This window comes from Typopeltis vanoorti, chromosome 3, assembly GCF_054136105.1.
Source record: "Typopeltis vanoorti isolate ZY-2024b chromosome 3, IOZ_Tvanoo_1.0, whole genome shotgun sequence".
Classification (NCBI taxonomy): domain Eukaryota; kingdom Metazoa; phylum Arthropoda; class Arachnida; order Uropygi; family Thelyphonidae; genus Typopeltis; species Typopeltis vanoorti.
In genome coordinates this window covers 100,060,898-100,084,979 of record NC_143551.1, presented here as the reverse complement: position 1 = coordinate 100,084,979, position 24,082 = coordinate 100,060,898, and the positions used below count along the sequence as shown (strand labels likewise).

The 24,082-nt window shown below is 34.8% G+C and overlaps 1 protein-coding gene across 5 annotated transcripts in view; it reads left to right on the top strand.

Annotated features, from left to right (window-relative positions):
* The window catches only part of LOC150108420 (uncharacterized), a 167,134-nt gene that overhangs the window by 130,209 nt on the left and 12,843 nt on the right, over positions 1 to 24,082 (top strand). For 3 of the 5 annotated variants that reach the window (XM_090390772.1, XM_090390770.1, XM_090390773.1), the window contains 2 exons: positions 5,391 to 5,499; positions 21,875 to 22,007. In XM_090390772.1, coding sequence (XP_090246898.1) covers positions 5,391 to 5,499; positions 21,875 to 22,007 — 242 coding nt within the window. Of the gene's footprint in view, positions 1 to 5,390; positions 5,500 to 14,709; positions 14,790 to 17,120; positions 17,779 to 21,874; positions 22,008 to 24,082 lie in introns of those variants that run through there. The other 2 variants (XR_016548133.1, XM_090390774.1) reach the window with 2 other exon arrangements.

The following is a 24,082-nucleotide window of genomic DNA, read 5'->3' as shown; positions in this document are numbered from 1 at the left end:
TTTTTTTAATCATTCAATAGCAACCTGAACTGTACAAGTCCTGAAAGAAAGCTTAGTACGGAAGGACTTTAGCAGGGTTTGTTGTGTTTTTTTTTTTACCACTAGAGGTCAGGCTAAGTGAAAGATCAGTTACTAGTGTAGATTCAATTTACCTTGTAGAAAGCAAGAGCATGTAGCTTGTCTTCATATACACATATATTTTTTGATGTGATGACCTCAATACAGGGGTCAAAACGTCAAGTGTTATTTTATTAATAATAAGTAAAATAATCATTTCAGCACGTGTTTTGTGTCCCTAAATTCGTAAATATGAATGCTGATCACCATATAACCTTAAAAGAAAGATATACAGAAGTGGTTTGCCATTTCCTTCTGTCTTTGTTTAACCTACTAGGTAAGGTTAAACAAACTGCAAGAGATGAAGAAAAGTAAAATAGGAAAGATTGGGGGGGAGCAAGAAGGGGGGGAGGAAAGAAAGAAGAGCAGGGACCAGTGTAACAGATGTATATGAGAGGGCGCTTGTGAGTCAAGCGTGGCGGATATGTGTGTGTAAGAACTCTGGATTGAGATGTGTTATTCTTGGAATAATTAAATATATGTGAGTATTTGTTTGAGTAAGAGCTGCTGTAAATGAAGTTGTGCGCTACCATTATTATTAGAGTGGGGGATTTTGTTTTGCCTAAAATTAATTACAAATTCGTTATTATTAGACCTTACAGTAGTAACCGGCAGAGGAAACATGGTGACGGCTTTGTCATTCCATGACTTTAACTTAGACTTCAGTCATTTCGTTAAGTGTGAAGTGTGCTATATGTATTCTTTCGATTACATAAATGATTTGTGGATGTTTAGGGCAGATGGAAGGGGATGTGTGCGAAGTGTGACTTGAACTAGGAATTGATGAATGCGAATATGAAATTGATGACAGAAAGTGTTAGTAGTGAGAATGTCATGGGGAAAATGAGTGCACGTTTGTAAGAGAAGGATGGTGTGAAAGAGAGGCAAAAAAAAAAGGTTAAAAAAATCAGTAAAAAAGAAAACAAGTGATCTGAAAATCTTAACGGATGTTAAAAAGGACAAAAGTGAGGTGAGAGTGACGGAAGGAAACAAACTTGAGAGAATGAATGAAACCGGAAATGGTGGCACAGGAATCGAAAGTGGAAAAAATCGAAAGATTGAATAATAGCGAAAGTTGGATGCATTTTGGACAGAAAGTACGGAAACACAGACAGATGAATGAGAGTGAAAGTGAGAAGAGGGGGCCGAGAGTTAGAAAATTAGAAAGATTTAATAATAGAGAGAATGTGACGTGAGATTCGGAAGTTGAATTGGATGAGGCAAGAGATGAAATGGATATGGAATGAAATTAATAAAATTCAGGTAAAAACTATTAAAACAAATCATGATAGCATGGAAGAGTTAACAAAAGATCAGCGAGTGGCATTGTATGACGACTCCATTATTAAAGGTGTACTGGATGATAGAATGCACAAGGTATGTTTTCAGGTGGTAAAATGAGTAGAGTGATTGAGGCATTGGATATGAGGAGGGAGTGAGCAAAGAAGTTGATAGTTTTAATAGGTACGAATGATTTGACAGAGGACAAAGAGCACGTCAGAATGGATATCAGGAGGCTGCTTAGAAGGATAAAAGAAAATGGTGTGACAGGAAGGGTAGTCAGCGTGTTGCCTAGGTATGACTGTAGTGAGATGAAGCGGAGAGCAAGGATTATGAATGATATGCTGGCTGAAATGTGTGAAATGAGCTTGAAGGACTAAGTGAACTCTATGGGAGTGATGGACTGCATTTGAGTGCTTATAGTGCGAGTCACTTGGAGAGACTGCTGCCGGTAGGTAGAGAAGTGAGTAGAGAGAATGAATCAGATGAAGCGGGAAGTGATGTGGAAGAGCAGGAGAGTAAGACAGGAGAGATTGAAGAGGTGGTTATGAATTAGGAAGTAAGTGATATGAATATAGAAAATGAGAGAATGGGTGTGCAAGAGGAGCAGGGAAACGGGGAGGCTCAGAGTGGACAGGGGTACACAGCATGAGAAAGATGGATGCTCCAAGAGGTGGTGAGAGCATGTGTAGACTGGAAAGGAATGGGATGATCTGGGATCAAGAGGAAACAGTTGGAATTGAAAAGGGTTCTAAAATGAATAAGCAGAAAGGGAAATGGCCCCAGTCGAGCATGGAGAGATCACATCGAGTGAGTGGTATCAGTGGAACTAGCTGTAGATCCAGAAATGAGCTGTTGTGTTTGTATACAAATGCTAGAAGTATAAGAAACAAGGCAGAGGAAATGGTGGCACTAATTGCGTCTGTTCACCCAAAGATTATCAGAATAAGTGAGACCTGGTTGGAAGAGGACGACATCCTGACAGGAATAGAGATGGAAGGTATGATGTGTTTTGTGAGGAGAGAAGGGGTAAAAAGGGAGTGGGAGTGCTATTGATGATAGAGAAAGAGTTATGTCCATACAAAGTAGAGATGCAAGAGGGGAAATACTGCCAGCGGTTTTGAGGCAGTATGGTGTGAGATAGAGGTGAATGGAATCAAATACTTGGTTGGATGTTGTTATAGACCAAGTAATGTGGATGGTGGTGATAATGAAATGTATAATCAAATTAGCCAAGCAAATAAGAAAAGAGTGATCATTATGGGCGATTTTAATTATGGCAATATAGACTGGAATGATGAGATGGCAACTGGAAGTAAAGAAAATGAGTTTCTTGACTTTTTCAGGGACAACTACCTCAGACAGTATGTGACAGAGGGCACATGAGGATCTTGGATTTGATCATCTCATCACAGGATGTAATTATAAATGAGGTGTCTAATCACCCACTAATTGGTGAGAGTGACCATGAGGTGATTACCTGGGTGTGTGGACCTCTGTGAGAAAGAGGTATATGTGGACATACAAGGGGGGGGGGTGATTATGAAGAGTTCAGGAAACAGCTTACGGATGTAGCATGGAATGAGGAGTTAGCTGGAAAAGAAATCAGTTCAGCTTGGGGATTTTCAAGAACTATCTAGTAGAAGCAATGTCTAAATGTATTCCAAGGGGCAGAAGGTTAAATAAGATAGGCGTGAAATGGATGAATAGAGAGATTAAGCATCCGATACAGAGAAAAAGGGCATTATGGAGGCCACATAAGAGAAGTGTAAATACCCAATTCCATGAGAGCTACAAAGACCAGGCAAGGAAGGTGACTTGGTTGGTGATGGTAGCTAAAGAGAGGTATGAACAGCAATTAGCTAATGAAGCCAAATAGAATCCTAAGGAGTTCTTTCGATATGTAGCCAGCAAAAGAAAGAATGATTATGGAAGGAAGACATTGATTGGAGAAAATGGTATAAAGACAGCTGTTGCGGAATGTGTGTGGTGGAGATACTTAATGAGCAGTTCATAAAGATCTTTCAATCTCGTGAATGTGACTTCACCGCGAGATTGAGAGCAGTTGATGATGTGGAGGAGAGACTGACTGGAAGTGTGTGCAAGAGGTGTATGGGGAGTTGAGTAAACTAGATGTTAATAAGGCTGTGGGAGTTGATGATATATCACCATGTATTCTGAAGGAATGTGCTGAGGAGTTGACACCTGCCTTGACATGTTTTTTTAATACGAGTCTTGCACTCGGTCAAGTTCCTAAGGAGTGGAAGGAGGGCAAGATTTTGCCACTTCATAAAGGAGGTGATCGAACCCAAGCATCAAACTATAGGCCTATCTGTGTATCAGGTGTTGTGGTTAAGTTGTTGGAGAAGATTGTGAGAACTAGGATCCAGAGTTGGGTTGACAACAATGGTATTATCTTTGATGGACAGCATGGATTTGCTAAAGGGAGGTGATGTTTTAGTTATTGTAATAAATCTACTTATTTATTACAATAAAGTGACTGCTTCCTTGGACAGAGGAGAAGAATACACAGTAATATACTGGGATTTTGCAAAGGCTTTTGATAGAGTACCTCATGATAAGTTGACAGTCAAACTAGAGCAGATGGGGTTGGATATGATTAGTGCATTGGATTGAAGACTGGCTATCTGATAGGTATCAACAAGTTGTGTATGGGGGAGCGATATCCAGGAAAAAGAAAGTTACTAGTGGAGTGCCTCAGGGGTCTGTTTTAGGGCCATTACTGTTTAACTTGTATATTAATGATATTGGTGAAGATTTGGATGGAGATATTCAGTTGTTTGCAGATGATGCAAAGTTGGGACGAACCATGAAGAGTAGTGAAGATCTTGTGGCCTTACAAGAAGACTTGAATAAATTGAGTGATTGGGGATAGAAATGGGGGATGTGAGTTCAATGTTGCAAATGTAAGGTTTTAAAATCCCATCCCATCTTTGGAAAACAAAGATGGGATGCAGAATTTATGCTTGGTGAGGATATATTGTTGGAGATGGTGGAAATAAGAGATCTGGGGTGATAGTGGATAAGGATCTGAAATTTAGGGGACACAGCCAAAATTGTGAAGACAACACAAAGGCTTCTGGGAATGATGCGGAGGACACTGATGTGTAGAAGTAGGGAGATTCTTGTTCCATTGTATAAGGCTTTGATTAGGCCACACATGGACTATTGTGCCCAGATTTGGTCACCTGGTTTTCAGAAGGATGAAGAGATGTTGGAAAGGATCCAAAGGCGACTGACTAAGGTAGTTTCTGACCTCTGGAATGTTGAGTATGAGGAAAGATTCAGAAGATGTAATTTGCAGAGTCTGGTGGACAGGAGGAACAGGGGAGATATGATAGAGACCTACAAGTTGGTAAAGGGTTGTTATAGGATCAATTCTGGAGAAGTTCTATATAAAATAGTGGGAGATAGGGGTGAGAACCAGAGATCATCCATGGAAACTGTATAAACAAAGTGTGAGTAGGGGAGTGAGAGGTAGGTTTTTTTGTGCAGAGTTGTAAATGATTGGAATGCCTTGCCTGAGAGTGCAGTGTCTGCAAGGAGTTTGAGTGTGTTTAAGACATGGTATGACGAGCTGCATGTGTGTGTGTGTGTGTGATAAAAGGACCTCCCAGATGAGCCTTTGACTCCTTGAGGTCTTGGGGTAATAGTAATAATAATATTACATGAAATAAGGTATGGTCCAGCATCAGGTACCTCGGGTTTGCCACTCCCATACTCAATAATAAAATCCTGTACTTATATAAAATCACTAGAAATCACCATTTTCTGATGAGTTTTTTTTTATAAAAATTTGGGAAATGATCATTAAATTATTAAGTCCAAATGAACATGTCAAAATAAATGTAAGCAATTAGTTCATTCATGCTAACAAAACCTTGCTGATCATTCATCCTTTTATTTTCACCTTGCAATATTTGCATGCAAGTATTGCAAGTACTATTTTTAGTACTTGTAACATTTTTTAGGTGCATATGAATATTCTAAAGGCCAAGATGTGTATCGCATTGGACTCATTGCAGCAACATGTATAATTGTTATTATTGTAGCTGTATCTTTGTGGGTTACTCTGAGGAGGTAAGTTTTTTTTATATATATAAGTAATTTCTTTACTTGTTTACTTAACTTTTATAATTTATTCAAAACTGCTGCTTTGAATAAATACTACACTTTTAGAAATCTTGTGTAAGATCTTTTCCATCTGTAATCCAGTTTTTGCTGTTGTATGCAAAATTTTGATTATTGAAATAGAAAAAATACATTCAGTAACTGTTCTAAAGTCTGGGAATTTGTGAGTCCATCAGAAGGTAATAGCAGATGATTAGAGTGTTGAGGATAGATACAATTTTTTTTCAAATTTCATTAATAATATTAGGTTAATTTCTTGTGGCTTTTTGTTTTCAATGAGAGTGTGATTAAGGGAGCTGTTTGTCTTTTAAGAAGAAAGTTGTGAAAGTTATATTATACTAGATATTATCAATGTGGTACTAATGAATAATAATAGAACAATGGTAGCCAAGACTTCTTTGTTATGGAAATTTAATATGAGAGATTTTGTTTGGTACAGTATGTGTGTGTGTATGTGTGTGAAAGCAATTCTGGTGAGAAAATTTGTAGAAATGCTTTGAGGGTGAGTTCTAGTTCTGTAGGGTAAATAAAACATGGGATAGCAGAGTGATGAATATGGCAAATGGTAGGAAAATGTAAGTATTGATGAGATAGTTGATGAAACTGCATTGGTGAAAGATCAGAAGGATAAAGAGGACCTTATGAAAGAAAAAGCAGGCTTGTGTGGGAGTCTTCAGAACAAAGCATGAGATTGAATGATTGCAGGAACATCAGGTGATTGGTAAAAGCTGAGAAGAGAAATAATCAAGAGGTGTGAAGTAATAAACAGGAACATATGACAAATAAGAGAGAGAGAGAGAGAGAAAAGAAAAAAAAATTATCATCATCAGTTCCCTGATATGGACCCTCAAGGGGTGTTCAAGCTACTATGACAGCACTACATGATTCTTCTTCTCTCTTCCATCATCTATGTGGATGATGATGAGGCCAAATGAACTCTTTCCACTTTTGTCTCTCCCGGAAGAGTCCAAACAATTCTGCCCAGTTTGGTGTCGCTTGTTGTGATTTGGTTTTCAGGTCCTCTTTTATTTTGTCTATCCATCTAATTCTGGCTGTCCTTTGGATCTTTTACCTTCTTACTACATGATTAAGTTTGCATTATTATTAATCTCCTATCCACAGTTTTCCTCCAAATTAGTCTATTACTTGTCAGCACTCCAATATTGTCTTATTTAACATTTCTTGCTTCTAAGGCACTTCTGACTGAATCAATCCACCTAGACCATGGTTTTCACCTGGTTCTCCTTCCTACCATCTTGGCATTAAACACTGTTTTACTAACCTTTCCTCACCCATTAAGTGGCCATACCATGTTAGATAAGCTCTGGTTACACATTTTTGAATGCTAACAATGTCTAGTTCCTTACTAATATCTTCATTTTTAATAAGATCCTGCCATTGATGCCATCTTTTCATTCACTCCCTAATATTTCTCAGAACCCTTGTATCTGTGGTCTCTAGTATTTTATTAAGTGCTGCTTTATTTCTAACCAAACTTTCAGATCCATAACTTAAAACTAGTTTGAACACTGTCTTGTATACAGCTAGTAAATAAACTATTCTAAAAAACAGATTTAACTTGCCATCTTCACTAAAAACTGTGTGTAAATAGCTGAAATATTTTACTTGTTTTATAGGCTCTCCGTTCAGGATGCAGTTGATGTGTTCAGTGTTTCTGCCTATTTTCATAGGTTTAGTCTTTTTTTTTTATTGCTGATTTTCATACCAAATTTGTTAAAGCTGTTATTCAATTTAGTTAGAGAATCCTGGAGACTAGCACTAGATATGTTTAGGAGTGAACATCATCTGCATAAAGCAAAGAACTAAGCTTATCTCTAATTCTAATATCTGATTTAATGCCACTTTCTTTCATAATGTGATCCATATAGATGATAAGAGTGGAGATAATGTGCATTCTTATCTTACACCTGATTTTACATCAAACCATCTTCCTGTATTTCCTTCAATTCTAACTGCTGACTAACAACTTAAATATGGAGTATGTATTGCTCTGTATAATGATCCATTTACCCCATATAATTGTAGTGTTTTGAAAAGCTTTTCTCTGAGCACTTTGTCATATGTTTTTTCCAGATCTACAAAACTTAAGTCATATTTCCATGATTTCTTAACAATTTGTTGTAAAGCAAAAAGCTGATCTTGACTTGGCCTGAACCCAGCTTGTTCTTCTCCAAGTTTCTCTTCAATGATCTTTCTCAACCTCTTTTCAAGTATGCTTGCATAAATCTTACCTGGAACACTTAGTAGAGAAATTCCTCTGTAATTCTCACATTCTGCTTTATTACCTTTTTTTATAGATGAAAACTATTAGAGTTCTACTCCAGTCATCTGGAATTCAACTTTCTGAATTATGCAGCATAGTCACTGCAAAACTTTTATATCTCCATACTTTTTCAGTACTCTTTCTTCTATTTCTAAGCTTTTTCAATAGCTTACAGTACATTTTGCCACCTTCCTGATATTTATTTTCTGTATTCTTACCAAATTTTCCCACAACTTTTGTTTAGTTACTTTTACACTTAGCTTAGCTTAGCTCTCTTACATTTTTCTCTGTATTCTTTGAGAGCATCTGCCGACATATTTGCTAGGAACTTTTGATATGCATTCTTCTTTTCCAGGACTGCTTCTTTAACTTCTTGTGTTCACCATGTGGTTTCTTATTTTTTCTATCTTTATAGACAACTTCATCACACACCTCCAACCAAATTAGTCAACGTCTTCTTCAGAGTTTGCCACTGAGACTCCAAGGTGGTTTTCAAACTGCTTCAAATTGCTTTGATAATGTTTGTATAGGCGAGTCTAGATTTACCTGTAAAAGCTGCTCAACTTTAATTATTTTTAAAACTTTCTTATATTCTCTTCTTTTCAATATAATATTCCATTTTTATCCTGCTTAGTATTAAGTAATGGTCACTTCCAATTTTAAATCCTCTATACACTCCTGTATCTTGAACCAGCATGAAGATATCACTATCAACAATGACAATCCATGAGGCTTTTCTTATTTCTTTCTTCTCTCCACTTGAACTTGTGCATATCTTTATGTTGGGACATGATGTTAGTAATGACTAGTGCTTATCCTGAGCAGAAATCCAGCAAATACTTATCATTATTATTATTATTAATTAGCTTTGTCCTTTTCTCCAAATTTTCCCAGAATGCTCCTGTATATGCCTGGTGGGATTCATTTCTTGCTCTGCTGTTTTAGATCTCCAACAAGAACCACTTTCTCCAATTTTTTTTTTTATTTATTTTATTTTTTTTTTTTATGTCAGATGCCTTAACTAATGGCTTGGAAAAATTCTTCCACTTCTTCCTTAGGCACAAATAAGTTTCATTGTTCATTTCCCCATTTTGAAGTGTGCCCACATCACTCTACCTGAACACACTGCTTTCCAATAAAGAAGTTTAGCTTCATGTTTGGTGTTGAATGGTAAAATGTTTGTTGGCATTAGTATTAGTGAAGCTGTCAAGTGACAAAGAGGTATGGTTAAAGAATTGATTGTTTTGGTAAGCACTGTTTAACTTGAAAGGTAAAAAATATTGTATGAAAGGCTACAAAGGATTATTGGAAGAGGCAAAAAAAAAGAAGAAAAAAAAATAAATATAAGTGAGAGAATGATTGTGAGTCTGCTGCTGCCACAGTATGATAGAGGCAAGTTGTGTAGGAGAGTTTTGATTGCAAATGGGTCAATGCATAAGTTGTGCAGAAAGAATATTATGCAATTTTGTAGGCCTGTGGACTGAATACGATCAACAGAAGGACTTTTATAATGCTGATGGATTGTACTTAAATAAATTTTGATTTAGGAGCCTTGAGAAAGCATTGTCACCGAAAGCATGGAAATGCAGAGTCAGGAGTAGCTAGTCCTAGAAACGCAGGTTTTTCCATCCTGCCAAACAGGCAAACTAGCCATAAGAACACACAGAATTTACAGACACAATGAACTGGTCTGAAAGCCTTAATTGCTCAAGCCATAAATCCAATACAACCAGTCAGGGAAACTAGAGCTACTGGTGGGAAGCAGATGTGTATGTTTGCATGGGGAAGCACTCATAAGGTGAAAAAGTGTGAGAATGTCCACAAAATATACAATAACTACTCCAAAAATACGAGGTAGTCAATACAAGGTGTAAAAGTAATTGTTAGTGCCTAAGGGAAGATACTGCAGTTTTTATATACTAATGTATATAAAAGTAAGGTATGTTTGGTCTTACAAATGCATTAATGAGACTTGGTTTACAGCAGGTGATGTAGTTACAGGGATGTAGCAGGGACTGCCTACACTTTTTCTTTTAAACAGCACAAGTTTGCTTTTTTAAAGAGAATTATTATTATTATTTCGTGACACCTCCAAGGAGTCCAAAGACTTATCAGGGGTGGGCACCTACTCTACAACTCTCTGTGTCCACCACGTAATCCACCAACTACACTAAACCACCACTTCCATCATCTACACCATTGGCATCTACTGCCCACCACCAGCACTAGTATATTTTGTCTGTAAATTGCGTGTGTTCTCAAGGCTGATTTGTCTGTATATGCAGGATGAACAACCAGAGTTTCTGGGAGAAAAAATCCTGCTACCTCCATATGAGATCAGCTAACTCACCTTAAATTGAAAAAAAAGCCATATTAAGATTCCTCCCATCACGAGAGGCCTTTTCCAATCAAAGGGCATAATGTACCATCGTTCTTCCAACTGCGCTATGGAAGTGCTAAAAATAATTATTATATGACACCTCCAGGGAGTCCAAGGACTCATTGAGGGAGGGCACCTACTCTACAACTCTGTATTGTTCTCTATTGCAAAAGAAAATTATTCCTGTCTGCATTTGGATGTTTTCAAATATTTTAGTCACAACTGGAAAATCCTTTACTTTCAATCTGATTATTTTGTCTTCTAAGTACTGTGTGTGTGTGTGTGTGTGTGTGTGTGTGGAACTTTTCAAGTACTTGGAAAATAAGAAGTTGCAAAGGATTTTCCAGTTTGGTAGGTTTAGAACATTCACTATATATATATATATATATATATATATTGCAACTCTTCATGTTTTTAACATTTGTTTTCATTTTCCATTCCAATATTACAAATACTTCAGTTAAGCTATGTAGCAGTAAGTCAAAGGCACAAAGACCACTGTGAAATATTTTCTATTTTGTTTAAACTTTCAGTGTTAAATATAATATAATGGTGTAGGTATGGTAATATTTTGATTTCATAATAAAATTTGCTAATGTTTTGTTTTTAGTGATGCTACTTTGTGTATAAATCATGCTACTGTAAAACTCTTTTGAAAAAGCCAGTGATTATCCTTATACCTACTCAAAATGTGTTTGTGCATGTGTTTATGCCTGTATTACTAACTTACAAAAGGAGTAATATGTATACATGTAATAAACTTCTGCAGTATCACAGTGTATTGAAATAATCATAATTTTCGCATGAAACAAATTTAATTTCACAAAGTTTTTGAAGCTTTTCAATATACATTTTTCCTCATCTGTATTCTAGATAAGGGAAATTGCAAATTTTAAATATATGCATTTCAAATTTAAAACAATTTAAAAATTTTTTGAAAAGAAAAAAAAAAGTCATGGCATTTAAAGGTCGAGATCATATTAGATCAGAAATAGCAATAGAAGATAAAATAATAGAACAGGCGATGCAGTTTAATTATGTAGATTGCATAATAACATATCTAAAAGACAAAGATGCAGATGAAAAAATAAAGAAATTTCAGAAAATTGGTGGAACAACTTAAAAGGACACTGAATAAAGAAACAAGATGAGAAACCTAATTTAAATTTTACAAAGGAATAGCTACTCCCATTCTATCATGGTTCAGAAATATGGATTTTTAAAAAAGAAAGAAAAATACAGGCAGCAGAAATGAGATTCTTCCTCTTTTTTTTTTTTTTTTTTTCATCCGTCAGATTATGGATTGAGTCTCCTCATGAAGAAAACTGGGAATTTACAACATAAATGAAAACATCAAGGAATATAGAGAGAAATGAAAAGAGCATTTGTATAGAATGGAAAAATATCAACTACCAAAGGAAGCGCATAAATATAGACCAAAGAGAAGGAGAGAGAGAGGAAGACCAGCTACAAGATGGAAAGATTAGTGAAGCCAGAACAGGCAGATGCTTAATCAATAATAAGAAAGAGCGGGGCTTCCTCTCAGAACATATTTATGAACACACCAACTTACTTGTGGTTTGAAACAGATATGAACTATTTCAGTAAAATATCGAGATCCTGGCAAGTAAATAAGCACAGGAAATGTGGATAGTCTGATATTCATTTTTCTCTATTGTAAAAATGAAGAGACAAAGCCCATCAAAACACTGTTTGGGAATAGTCAACCTGGGAGAATAATTTCTTATCCTACCTCTCATGAATTTGCTTTTCTTCAAAATTGGATGAGTGCTCTTGGACTTCAGTTTCTATTTATTCTATTTATTTACTTTGCAATTGATTTACTGTAACTAAGTCTCTACAGGTATTGTATTACAGTGTTGGCATTAATCTATCACAGCATGCATTTTTTAATACTTTAGACCTATATCAGATAAATGCTTTGTGTGGGTCCAGGTTACAAGCAAAGTAACATGTGGATATTCTTTTCAAAGAGCTGTAGTGTTATGTTTGTCCCATAAATAGACTGCTTGTAATCTGCTGATATGATAACCTAAATGTGCATAAGTCAAAAATGCAAAATTGAAAAATTATAAATCATTGTATATAACACTGGATGCAGTGTTATATTTTAAGCTTGATTTGCTCCAAGTATGTTATTTCCCACTTATATCCAAACTATATATTAAAGACAGTTGTGGAGTAAGAACAATATATTTAATTTTATTTTAGTTGGTTAGAATGTTTCAGATTCATATCCATGATGGTGCATTGACTTCAGGATCAATATGTTGTGTTCTAAAGAATGAAACTCAATTATAGAAAAAATTAAAATATTTACTGTAAACATATAATTATATACAACAGATAATACCTACAAAGAATTATTAAATGGTCATTTTAAGAATTACATAAATGAGCTCAATAATATTCACTCATAACTCTGAATTTCACAGTTACATTCAATATTGAAAGATAACACGAAATACTAAGTATCTCATGCCAGATAAAATTTTTAACTAAGTATTTTATACCAAATAAAATGTTTTATGTAAATTATTCTACGGTTAATAAGTATTTATTCCTAATAATAATAATAATAAAGCCTTTCAAGACTTTTTCCTTAATTGCTGAAAAAGCCTTTCGTTTTTTTTTCATTTTCATAAATTTCATTTTGTTTCTGCAACTGGTTACAATTTTAATTTCAGCTTCAGAGAACTGACTTTTCCGGTACTGAATTATGAAGCATCCTTCAGCAGCGATAAATTATGAAAAAATACTTTAAAATGATTAGTCAGTTTTGGAAGCATCTTTAGAGATACAATTTTATTTTGCTGCTTGATTACATTACATATTTTGGAGAGACATTATATATTAATACCCTGCCTTATGATGCTTTGCTTTACGATTATCTGCTCATATGATGCTTTTGAATTATGACCAATGTCCATTTATATGATGCCACATGCACTCATGTGATGGTTTTAGTGACATAATGGCACTGTGAATCAGATGATGTGCAGTATGCATGAACTCAGTTTATTTACAACATTGTTGCTTGTTATCTCTCTCTCTCTCTCTCTCTGTGTGTGTGTGTGTGTGTGTGTGTGTGTGTGTGTGTGTGTGTGTGTGTGTGTGTGTGTGTGTGTGTTGGTATTTCTCTGTGAATTATGAAATGTTTATAACTATTATTTTATTATTGTTAATAATGAGATAAAATTCAAAGTAAGGGTGCTGTCGCTTTTGAGGATACATCAATAAAACAGTGGCATCACAGGCTGGCTGCCAGATAATACACAGGCCCAAACCTGTCAGTAACAAATCAGGAGGCTGCCTAGTCAGTGGTGCATAATTCTGCTGTCACATACTTTGCTAGGTTGTCCAACACCTAGAGTTAATCAGCAACCACTAACATGGAGTCAACCAATAAAATTCACGGTTGACCTCTCCACTCAGCCTACATTGCCCATCACTAGACACAAGCCATGGAAAGCTTTGGAGAAATGCTGTCACTCATGACACTTCCAGAGCTTTTGATTGCATCTGGTGTCAAGGCCTGCTAAACAAATTGCTATCCTTTGGTTGTTCAATGTATTTCATGGTGGATGGCCCTCCCTCTCTCTCTCTCTCTCTCTCTCTTTGAACTTCACCACCAATGCAGGAGTACCTCGGGGCTCCATTCTATCTCCAACCCTCTTTCTCCATTATATAAACAACCTGCTTTCAGACACCGCTAATCCTATTCACAGTTTTGTTAATGACACCACATTCATTCATCCATCCTACTCATCTGACAAACTATGCAATGCTTAGAGGTCTGAAACTGTTATCTTTAACCAACATCACTGATCTCTATGCTAGTCTTTGATGGAACAAGGAGAACCTAGTCAGCTTCAATGCTACCAAAATGCAGTCTTGCCTTTTCTCTCAACAAAAAGGAATTTTCAGCTCATCTACCTTACCCTCAATAATATACAAATTACCAACTAAATCAGATAACTGAACCATTGAATCACTTATCCAGATGCAAACTATACAAATCCCCAATTTGCCCATATTTAGAATGTTGCTCACATGTTTTGGGTGGTGAACCTAAAGCCTCTCATGCTGCCCAGAGGAGAGCAATTTGGCTCATAGATGATCACTCCCTTGCAGACTCATTTCAACTGCTATCCCACAGATGTACTGTTTCTGATCTGTGTCTGTTTTGCAGATACTTCCATTGTCACTGCTCCACTGAATTGGCAACAACCATACCTCCACTTTCTGCTGGGCCTGTTAAAACAAGAGCAGCAGTAACTGCCCAAGATTCCTTTTTAGTACCATTATGTTTACATCAAACCTACTTCTACTTCTCTTGCTCTTTTATTTCATCTACCTCTGTCCTCTGGAACAGTCTTCTTCATGAAGTATTCTTAAGTATATATAAACATTATATAGTTAAGATATAATAAAATCAGATAATCCTGTACTAATTTAACTATTGCATTTTCAGTGGATCTCTGAGTGGCATATCCACTTCACTTTCTCCTCTTTCTGTAAGGAAAGATAATGTACCTGTGACTGATGCAGCAGGTATTTTAAAAAAATATTTTTTCTCTCCTTTTGTAAAAGTTAAAGATAGTCTGGTGAAAGAATTGCATTATCATTGTTAGAAACATGATTTGAATTTAGATAACCGCAGAGAATAGGCAAATGACAAATGATAAATATGAAAGAAAAGAATAACCTAGTCTAGAATTCTGAAAGTCTATATTATATATTAAATTCTTACATGAAAGGCTATAACACTAACAGCACATCAATATTGCATGTGTGTGTGTGTGTGTGTGTGTGTGTGTGTGTGTGTGTGTGTGTGTGTGTGTGTGTGTGTGTGTGTGTGTGTGGGTAAGAGCTTAAGGGGAAAAGGAATCTACTGATCTTTTCTTGAATGATTGGAGACTGTAGTATATGAGATACACAGCATACATTACTGGACAGCTTGATTACTGGAGGAATGATGCTCCAGAAGATGGAGATAAACTGAATGAAAGTGGAAGGCAATAAATTGGTTCAGTTAGTTCGAAGTTAGACTGTGAACAGACTGCTGATCTGCAGCTGCTCATGTTTTGACAAGTTTAGATGAAAGTGATGGTGATGTCTACAAAATGAAAACAAAGGAATGGTAGATGCCACTTCGGTGAAGAAGTGCCACGAAAACACCTACAAAAAAGCTATAGCAGAAACTGAGAAAGTGACCAAAGTAAGTCTGTGATTAAGTAACAGTTATGTTAAACCAGACTGATCTCTCCTCTTCTGCAGCACATTTTTACTAGTGATGTCATATCGACTATCTCACTTTCAAATAAAAAAGCTCATATAAAGATTCTTCTCTTAATGAAGAGAACTGAACTTAAACCTTTTCCAATCAAAGCGTGCAATATACTGCCATTCTTCCAATTGTGCTATGGAGGAGCAAAATTTATGAACAGATAGGGGTACCTCTATGGGTTCCTTCCTTTCCCCACCAATTTTTTTTATGGAATATTTTGAAAAACAAGCTCTTGACTCCAGTCCCTCTCAAGCCTTCTATCTGGTTAAAATATGTGGATGATGTGATCTCTATTTGGCCTCATGGCATAGACATATTAGACTCTTTCCTCTCTTACATCAATAGTCTTCACCCAGAATCCAGTTTATCAAGGAAAAAGAAATTAATTATAGTTTAGCTTTTTTAGACAAATTGATAACACACCTACCCAGTGATAACCTATCCTTTTCAGCATACAGGAAAATAATAAATATCAGTCTCAGGATCAGAGATATCACTGGAATGAAAAAATGCATGAATAGTGCAATTATGGTTCTGACACAGAAGAAACTTTTTTTTTACTGGATTTTTTTTATTTATGTGGCTTACATATGAATGAATATTTTGTATACCAAGATTTTTTAAAAAATTTATTCCATTAGAGAATTTTTGTGTGTACTGTTGTAAAAATCTCGCATAAATGTTTTGCTTGTTATATTCATTTTATTTTTAGTTTTATATATGCTTAGTGAAAATTTTATTTAATGAGGAGTACATTTTGTTTGTGATCAAGTAATCAAAAATTATACATATATGGTGTATGTGTGATTTGTTTATACTTAGTATTTCGTGTTTATTTAAGATACCTTGGTTTCTCAGATGAACCCAAATATATGGGATAGGAATAGTCATGCTTTGGGCTCATTTATTCAGGAAGGGGAAAGTAGGAGGGCATGTAGTATTTTACCTTTGTTGTATGGACTGTGGCTGTTTGCAATAAAAAAAAAAGTATGGTAAAGGTAGTTGAGTTCTATAGCAAGAGCACCAAAACAAAGGGGCCTCTGGGTCAATGAGTTGGTCTTTTAAGAATCTGTTGAGCTGAATGATATGAATATTTATGCAGGTATATTCCATTATAGAGCATCAAATTAACACTTTTTCTTTTGTCTGTTTACAGTTTAAATTGTTTTCTGTACTCATTGTCACATGTGCATTGTAACAACTTGTGCTCTGTAGATTCTGGTTTGAAATCCAGCAATATATAAGTCAATTAATATATTTCATTATTATTATTTGTTTTGTTGTGGTGTGATAACATTAAAAAGTAGAGATAAAGGCATTTTAATATTTGCAGTTGATGAAAGTTTTTAAAAGAAATATAAATACATTTCTTAACCAAATAAATGCAAAAAATTTGTTCTAAAAAATGAGATTGTAGAAATTAACATTATGATGATTTATTAATATGTGTCAATTTTACAAAACCAATTTGCTTGGTGAAAATATAGTTGGTGATAGCCATTTGTTGGTACGTTATCTTGGAAAGAAAAAAAAAGGGGGGGGGTTGATTTTTCTAAATGATTATTATATTGTAATTATATATATTTTTGTGGCAGTCTCCACATTGGGCCTAGTCTATATTGTTCACCAGTATGGCTATACAGTCCTCATATCAAGAAAATCAGCATGCAAATAAATGCAACAATGAAGACAATAATAGGCTGGGTGTCAGATCCACTCCCCTGTACTGACTTCCAGCTTTGAGCAACATTGCACCACCGAACTTGCACAGACAAGCTGCTTTCGTAAAAAAGTACAGAAAAAGAAATAGTAATCATAATCCCCTGTTACCAATACATGAAAACCTTCCACATTTAAGTATAAATCACCTTAAATCCTGATTGTTTCCACTAATACTGGCTGAAGAATTAGTAAATAGCGATTTCAGCATTAATTCAAAATGGCTAGAAACTTGGAAGGAAAAATCGACACCAGACTTAAACGAGTATATCCTTCCTAATTAAAATCCCAAAGGAGTTGAGCTTCCATGTCACTTATGGAAAAGCTTAAATAGAATACACACAGGACATGTTATCTGCACAGACAGCTTACACAAGTGAGGAAGATCCCCTATACCCCAATGTGACTGTGGGGGCCATAAACCAAACCATTTGGCACATTGTGGAGGACTATAGCATAACCTGGTAACCTGATGGACTTTTTTTTTTGAGGCAAATCCTTCCCCTCTTGAATGGCTAGCTGAACTAGATTTAAAATTTCAATGACTTTTTTATCTGAATGTTATATCTTGACTTTGTTTGTACATATTTTTTTGTACATATACGCTACCTGTCTCATATATCTTGTCTGCACAAATAGGTGTTACATATTTTGATGTCATGTGTCTTTTTTATTATGCCATTTGCTAAATAAAGAAATAAATGGTGGCAGTCATAATTTTTTTTACTTTTTTATAGATTTGCTCTCTTCCTGTTGTGTTACACTTTAGAATATTAACTGGCAATAAAAACAATCAATAAATTAAATTTTTTTTTTAAATGAGATTTTTGAGTCTTACAGTTGTGATGAAATACACTAGTTTTGTGATAACAAAATTCATATATATCTGTCATGTACAGTGCAACTTCATCATGATAAAGTGCCATTCCTGAGTCCTCTTGTATGAAAAAAAAAAATCAGCTATCCAGTGGGTAATGGTTTCTGAAAATATTTCAGAAATTTTCAATGCTACTGGTATTGAAAATACTGTTAAAATACTGCTTTTAAAATACTTTTAATATTTTAAGGACAGCTATATTTACTTTTATAAACTTAGCTAATCAGACTTTTTTGTCAGCTATTTGAGGATGCCATAATATAAAAAAATCACTGTATTATTATTTGTTTTATTTATTTATTATTTTTTTTCAAACGTCATGTCCACTGTAAATATAGTTAAGGTATTTTACATTACTTTAGTAGCTGAATCATAGTTAAGATAAGAACAACTGTATAAACCTGAGCTACAGGTATACATTTTTATATAAAGAAACCTGTGGTGAATTCATCACTAAAAAACACGTACTAACCATAGTGATAACTTTTAATACGTAAATATTTCATCCCAAGTATCTTGGGACATCATCAATACAGTAATTCAAACAATACTGCGAAGAACACAGTTAGGGTGCATGATTAGAATGGAATCTCAATATGCATTTAGTAACGTGCTATAAAAGTAAATTAAAAATATAACTGAACAAAAAAAAAAATTAACATATATAAAAAGATTATTTTACACAATTTTGTATGATTATTTCCCATACTTTAGGAATAGTAAGAACGTTGTTGTGGTTTAAATTTGGTCTGTGTAGTAGGGCTTCAGCACTTTCTTTATATAAATGTTCATGTTTATATAAAGATCTGTGTAAAAGTTTCGACTTTTCCCAGTGGATCCTACGGCTTGGATTTTCAACTCCGTGTTGAGAACTGTATCAGATGGAAACTCAAAAATTTCCATCTGATATAGTTGAATTATTCAAATTTGTGATTACATCCGGTTACTTTACCTGGAAAAGTAAAATTTACAAGCAAGAAGAAGGAACAGCAATGGGGTCTTCTTTATCACCAAACTCAGCAAATCTGTTTCTAGAACACCTGGAAGAAAAAAAAAAAAAAAAAAAAAAAATTTCACTTGTGAACCTAAACCAAAAATTTGGTTACGATATGTTGACGACATCTTTGCAGTCTGGGATCATACCGAAATAGGAATTACAACTGTTTCTAGATAAAATAAACCTTCTTCACCCTCGCATCAACTTTACGCTAGAAAAAGAATCTCCACAGGGTATCTCCTTCCTGGATTTACACATTCAAAGAAAAGAAGACAGTTCCATTGCCACGTCTGTCTATCGCAAGCCTACATTTTCAGGTCACTACATTCACAATTCTTCTGCTTGGCATCATTAAATCACTGGTTTCCAGAGCACGCAAATTCTGCTCCTCTGAAGAATCTCTAAACCAAGAACTAGAAATAATCAAAAATACAGCCATACTAGATGGACTTAAAACAACTCAAAAAATCATCAGTCACTTCCCCACACATCAACCTAGACAAGAAGAAGTCCATAGGATTCCAATACCTTACATCAGACATCTCCGAATGTCTTTCAAAAATTATGAAGAAATATAATTTTGCCACTACTTACAAACCCATCAACCAAATCTATAACTTGTTACCTTCTCCTAAGGACTAACTCTCACCTCTGATGTTACCTGGCTTTTATGAGATCCCATGTGCCTGCAAATTGTCTTACTTTGGACAGACAGGCAGATCTGTTCAGAAACGCATCTCGGAACATCAAGACCACATTCGTCTTTTCAAACTGAAGAAATCTGGTCTCTCTCTCTCTCTCAACATGGAGTTGAAAATCCAAACCATAGGATCCATTGGGAAAAGTCGAAACTTTTACATAGATCTTTATATAAACATGAACGTTTATATAAAGAAAGTGCTGAAGCCCTACTACACAGGCCAAATTTAAACCGCAATGATGTTCTTACTATTCCTAAAGTATGGGAAACTGTCATACAAAATTCTGTAAAATAATCTTTTTATATATTACTTAAATATAAAGAGCCAATAGGCTTCATTTTGGCGATATAAACATTATTTAAATTAAGGGGATATTAATCCCACATTGTTTTAAAATCGAACAAGAAACTCAAAGATTGGAATCAGAGAGTTTCTTGCCGAATATAGTATAATAAACTATAAAAGTATCGGCATTTACTAGCGTGAGCTAATGCAAGTAGTCCTAGTACGTAGTACAAACTCGGGCAACTCGCAGTAAAGGTGGTAAAGTTCTGATCGTTATTCTTGGTATTTTCCATAATGTAAAAACACATTTCCTAGGAAATGTATGCTGTTATTACATTATGGTGGGAGGTCACTACCCAGACTGGTTTCAGCCTTTATTGAGGTTTCATCGGTGAGTAGCTAGACCAAATTAATACCAAAGGGTATAGCGAAAAGAACTTATATCCTCTGCTATACGAGTTATCAAAAAAGGTGCACCCATTTACTTAAATATAAAGAGCCAATAGGCTTCAATGTGGGATTTAATATCCCCTTAATTTAAATAATGTTTATATCGCCGAAATGGAGCCTATTGGCTCTTTATATTTAAGTAACTTAATGGGTGCACCTTTTTGACAACTCGTATAGCAGAGTATATAAGTTCTTTTTGCTATACCCTTTGGTATTAATTTGGTCTAGCTACTCAATGATGAAGCCTCAATAAAGGCTGAAACTGGTCTGGGTAGTGACCGCCCACCATAATGTAATAACAGCATACATTTCCTAGGAAATGTGTTTTTACATTATGGAAAATACCAAGAATAGCGATCAGAACTTTACCACCTTTGCTGCGAGTTGCTCGAGTTTGTACTACATACTAGGACTACCTGCATTAGCTCACGCTAGTAATCGCCAATACTTTTATAGTTTATTATACTATATTCGGCATTTCTCTGATTCCAATCTTTGAGTTTCCTATTCGGTTTTAAAACAAGGTGGGATTTAATATCCCCTTAATTTATATAACTTTTTATATATGTTATTTATTTATTTATTTTTTTTTTTGTTCAGTTATATTTTTAATTTACTCCTATAACACGTTACTGCACGCATATTGAGATTCCATTGTAATCATGTGCCCTAACTGTATGTTATTCGTAGTATTGTTTGAATTACTGTACTGATGATGTCCCAAGATACTTGGGATAAAATATTTATGTATTAAAAGTTATCACTGTGGTTAGTACATGTGTTTTTTAGTGAAGATATACATTTTTTTTTTACTTTTGTGTCATAACTGGGCTACAAAATAACTTGCTGCTATCTCTCCTTACCATCCCTTTCTGTCTGTCTGTTTATATGTGCATGTGAGTGAACTATTATACTTTTCAATGATAGTTGAACTCACAGAAGGTTGGAAACCCACAGCACATAACATCATATGAGAGCTGAGGATCAGATAATCTGATTCTCAGCCTACTCTTCATAAAGACCCTGTTCTTTATGAAGTGATGTCTGATCTCCAGTAAGTATGATAATGGTTTCACAATTGATAACTCATTTATGATCTAAAAACTAATTTTAAGTGGCAAATATATATAACATTTAAAGTTACAATAAGTTTGAAATAACATATATGATTGTACAGAAAAACAAGTGAATATAATGTATATGATTTCTCTGAGGTTTAATTAGTTTAGATTATATTTTAGGAAATAAGCATATTGAAGAAAATTATGAAATATACATGTTTTCCCAGTATATTGAAGTCTTGGTTTATTGATATGGTAGATCATGTAGGTCGAATTCAGGCAGTCAGAATGAAAGAAATGGTGCTAATTTAAGACAAGCAAGAACCTCGGGAGAAATAAACTTAGAAGATAAACCTCCTTCCTATAATGATTTGCTTCAAATTGAGCAACAAGTAAGGACATCGATGTTAGTTATTAATATATCACTTTTTATAAGCAATTCTTGCATTTCATTTTTTTTAAATGATACACTTGCTCTTTGGATGAAAACCTTGTGTTCATATCCTTTCATGAATTAACCAATCAACTGACCAGTGAATAGAGAAACATGCTCACTCATGATCTTGCTGCCTCATAAACATGGCTAGTAGTTTTTACTGATGTAATTAGCATCTAATGTTGGGTTCAACATTGCACACTATAATTGTAGACCAGTTTTTTTTCTTTCTTTTATTCATCTCTCTCTCTCTCTCTCTCTCTCTCTCTCTCTGTATACCGATTCTTTGGAACTAATGTAAATTTACATGACAACTGATCTCTTCCCATCCTCATGTTGGGATACATTAAAATAATTGCATCCAGAATGAACTGGGGGCTTGAAGCACGTATGTGTATTCAGCTTTACTAAAGGAAGCATTTGCAGTGTAATTAAAGAAAATCATCAGTCCATTAATTTCACATTAATATTAATAATTACAGGGCATTTCATTTTAAATGTAACTTTATAATGTCTCTCTCTCTCTCTGTATACCGATTCTTTGGAACTAATGTAAATTTACATGACAACTGATCTCTTCCCATCCTCATGTTGGGATACATTAAAATAATTGCGTCCAGAATGAACTGGGGGCTTGAAGCACGTATGTGTATTCAGCTTTACTAAAGGAAGCATTTGCAGTGTAATTAAAGAAAATCATCAGTCCATTAATTTCACATTAATATTAATAATTACAGGGCATTTCATTTTAAAATGCAACTTTATAATGTAATTAGCATATTATAAAAAAAATAAACCTGATAACACCTTTTATTCACTAAAGGGAGTAGGTGAGGCCATTTAGCCCTACTAACTTTTGTGGACTAGTGGACAGCTAGTCTCTACCCTTAACTAATCACAGAATATCTGGCACAAGACTATCATTAGCATCTTAGGGAGTATAGTGTGGCAGACAACTGCTGCCATCTCTTGGTCATCTCTGACACTGCATATTATTGTCTGAAATAGTGCAAGTTCTACTGTCAAATTTTCTTGAATTTATGGGTTTATGAAAAAAAAAAAAAAAAAAGCATTTTCCCCTGCCAAAGATTGACTGATTCAGAACACAATTGAAGAAAGGCTTAGGAAAAAAAAAATTCCTCTGGTCAATGACTATAAAATTGAACTTAGAATGGTCTTTCTTTGGGTGGCCTAGCTCTATGGATGCGAATGCCATATCCACACTGCAGGTCATATATATAATTTAATTCAATTTAAACTTTATCATGTAATTAGAATGTTAATACAGCATGACTGTTGTACATGACAAGTATGATACACCAAGCTTATTTTGGTGACAAGGCAAGTCACATCCTTCTCTGCAAACTAAGTTTCATCAGGATGTCTTAAATAATATCCTGTAGTAACATTTTTTCAGAAAAATATTGGACTGATAATTCTGTTCCCAGAAACCATACACTAATTTTCACTGAGTGTAGTGGTATTTCATATAAGAATGTGGACTCTCAGAACTATAAATGGATATTCTGTTTATTCATGTGACTTAAATGGGATCATGCTTCATTCATAAAGAAAGTGTTGTCCAGCACTCATGAACAAAGCTGATTCATCATACAATGTAGTAAGGCACATCCTATGCATTATTATGAACATGATACATAGCGAACAGAGGTTGCTCGATTGGTAGTGGCTCTGCTACTAATGGCTCCTGCAAAAAAAGTTAAGCAAGCTTGAGTGCAGTTAGTAGTTGGAAGGGATTCAATCATTCAGTGCTGTTGGCACACTCTCCCTCGATGAGTCTTTGGACTCCCTGGAGGTGTCACATAATAATAATAATATACAGGGCTAGTAATGTCTTGTTAAGTTTATTTTGGATCACAAAATACAGTGTTGTAGAATTTCTTGATTAAATAATAATAGATATGTTCATTTAGCACTTTTTTTTAAAAATTGATTCTTGCAAAGCATAGGAATAATTTAAACTAATAGTAATAAACAATGACACTGTTTTGCTTCAGTTTAAAACCTATT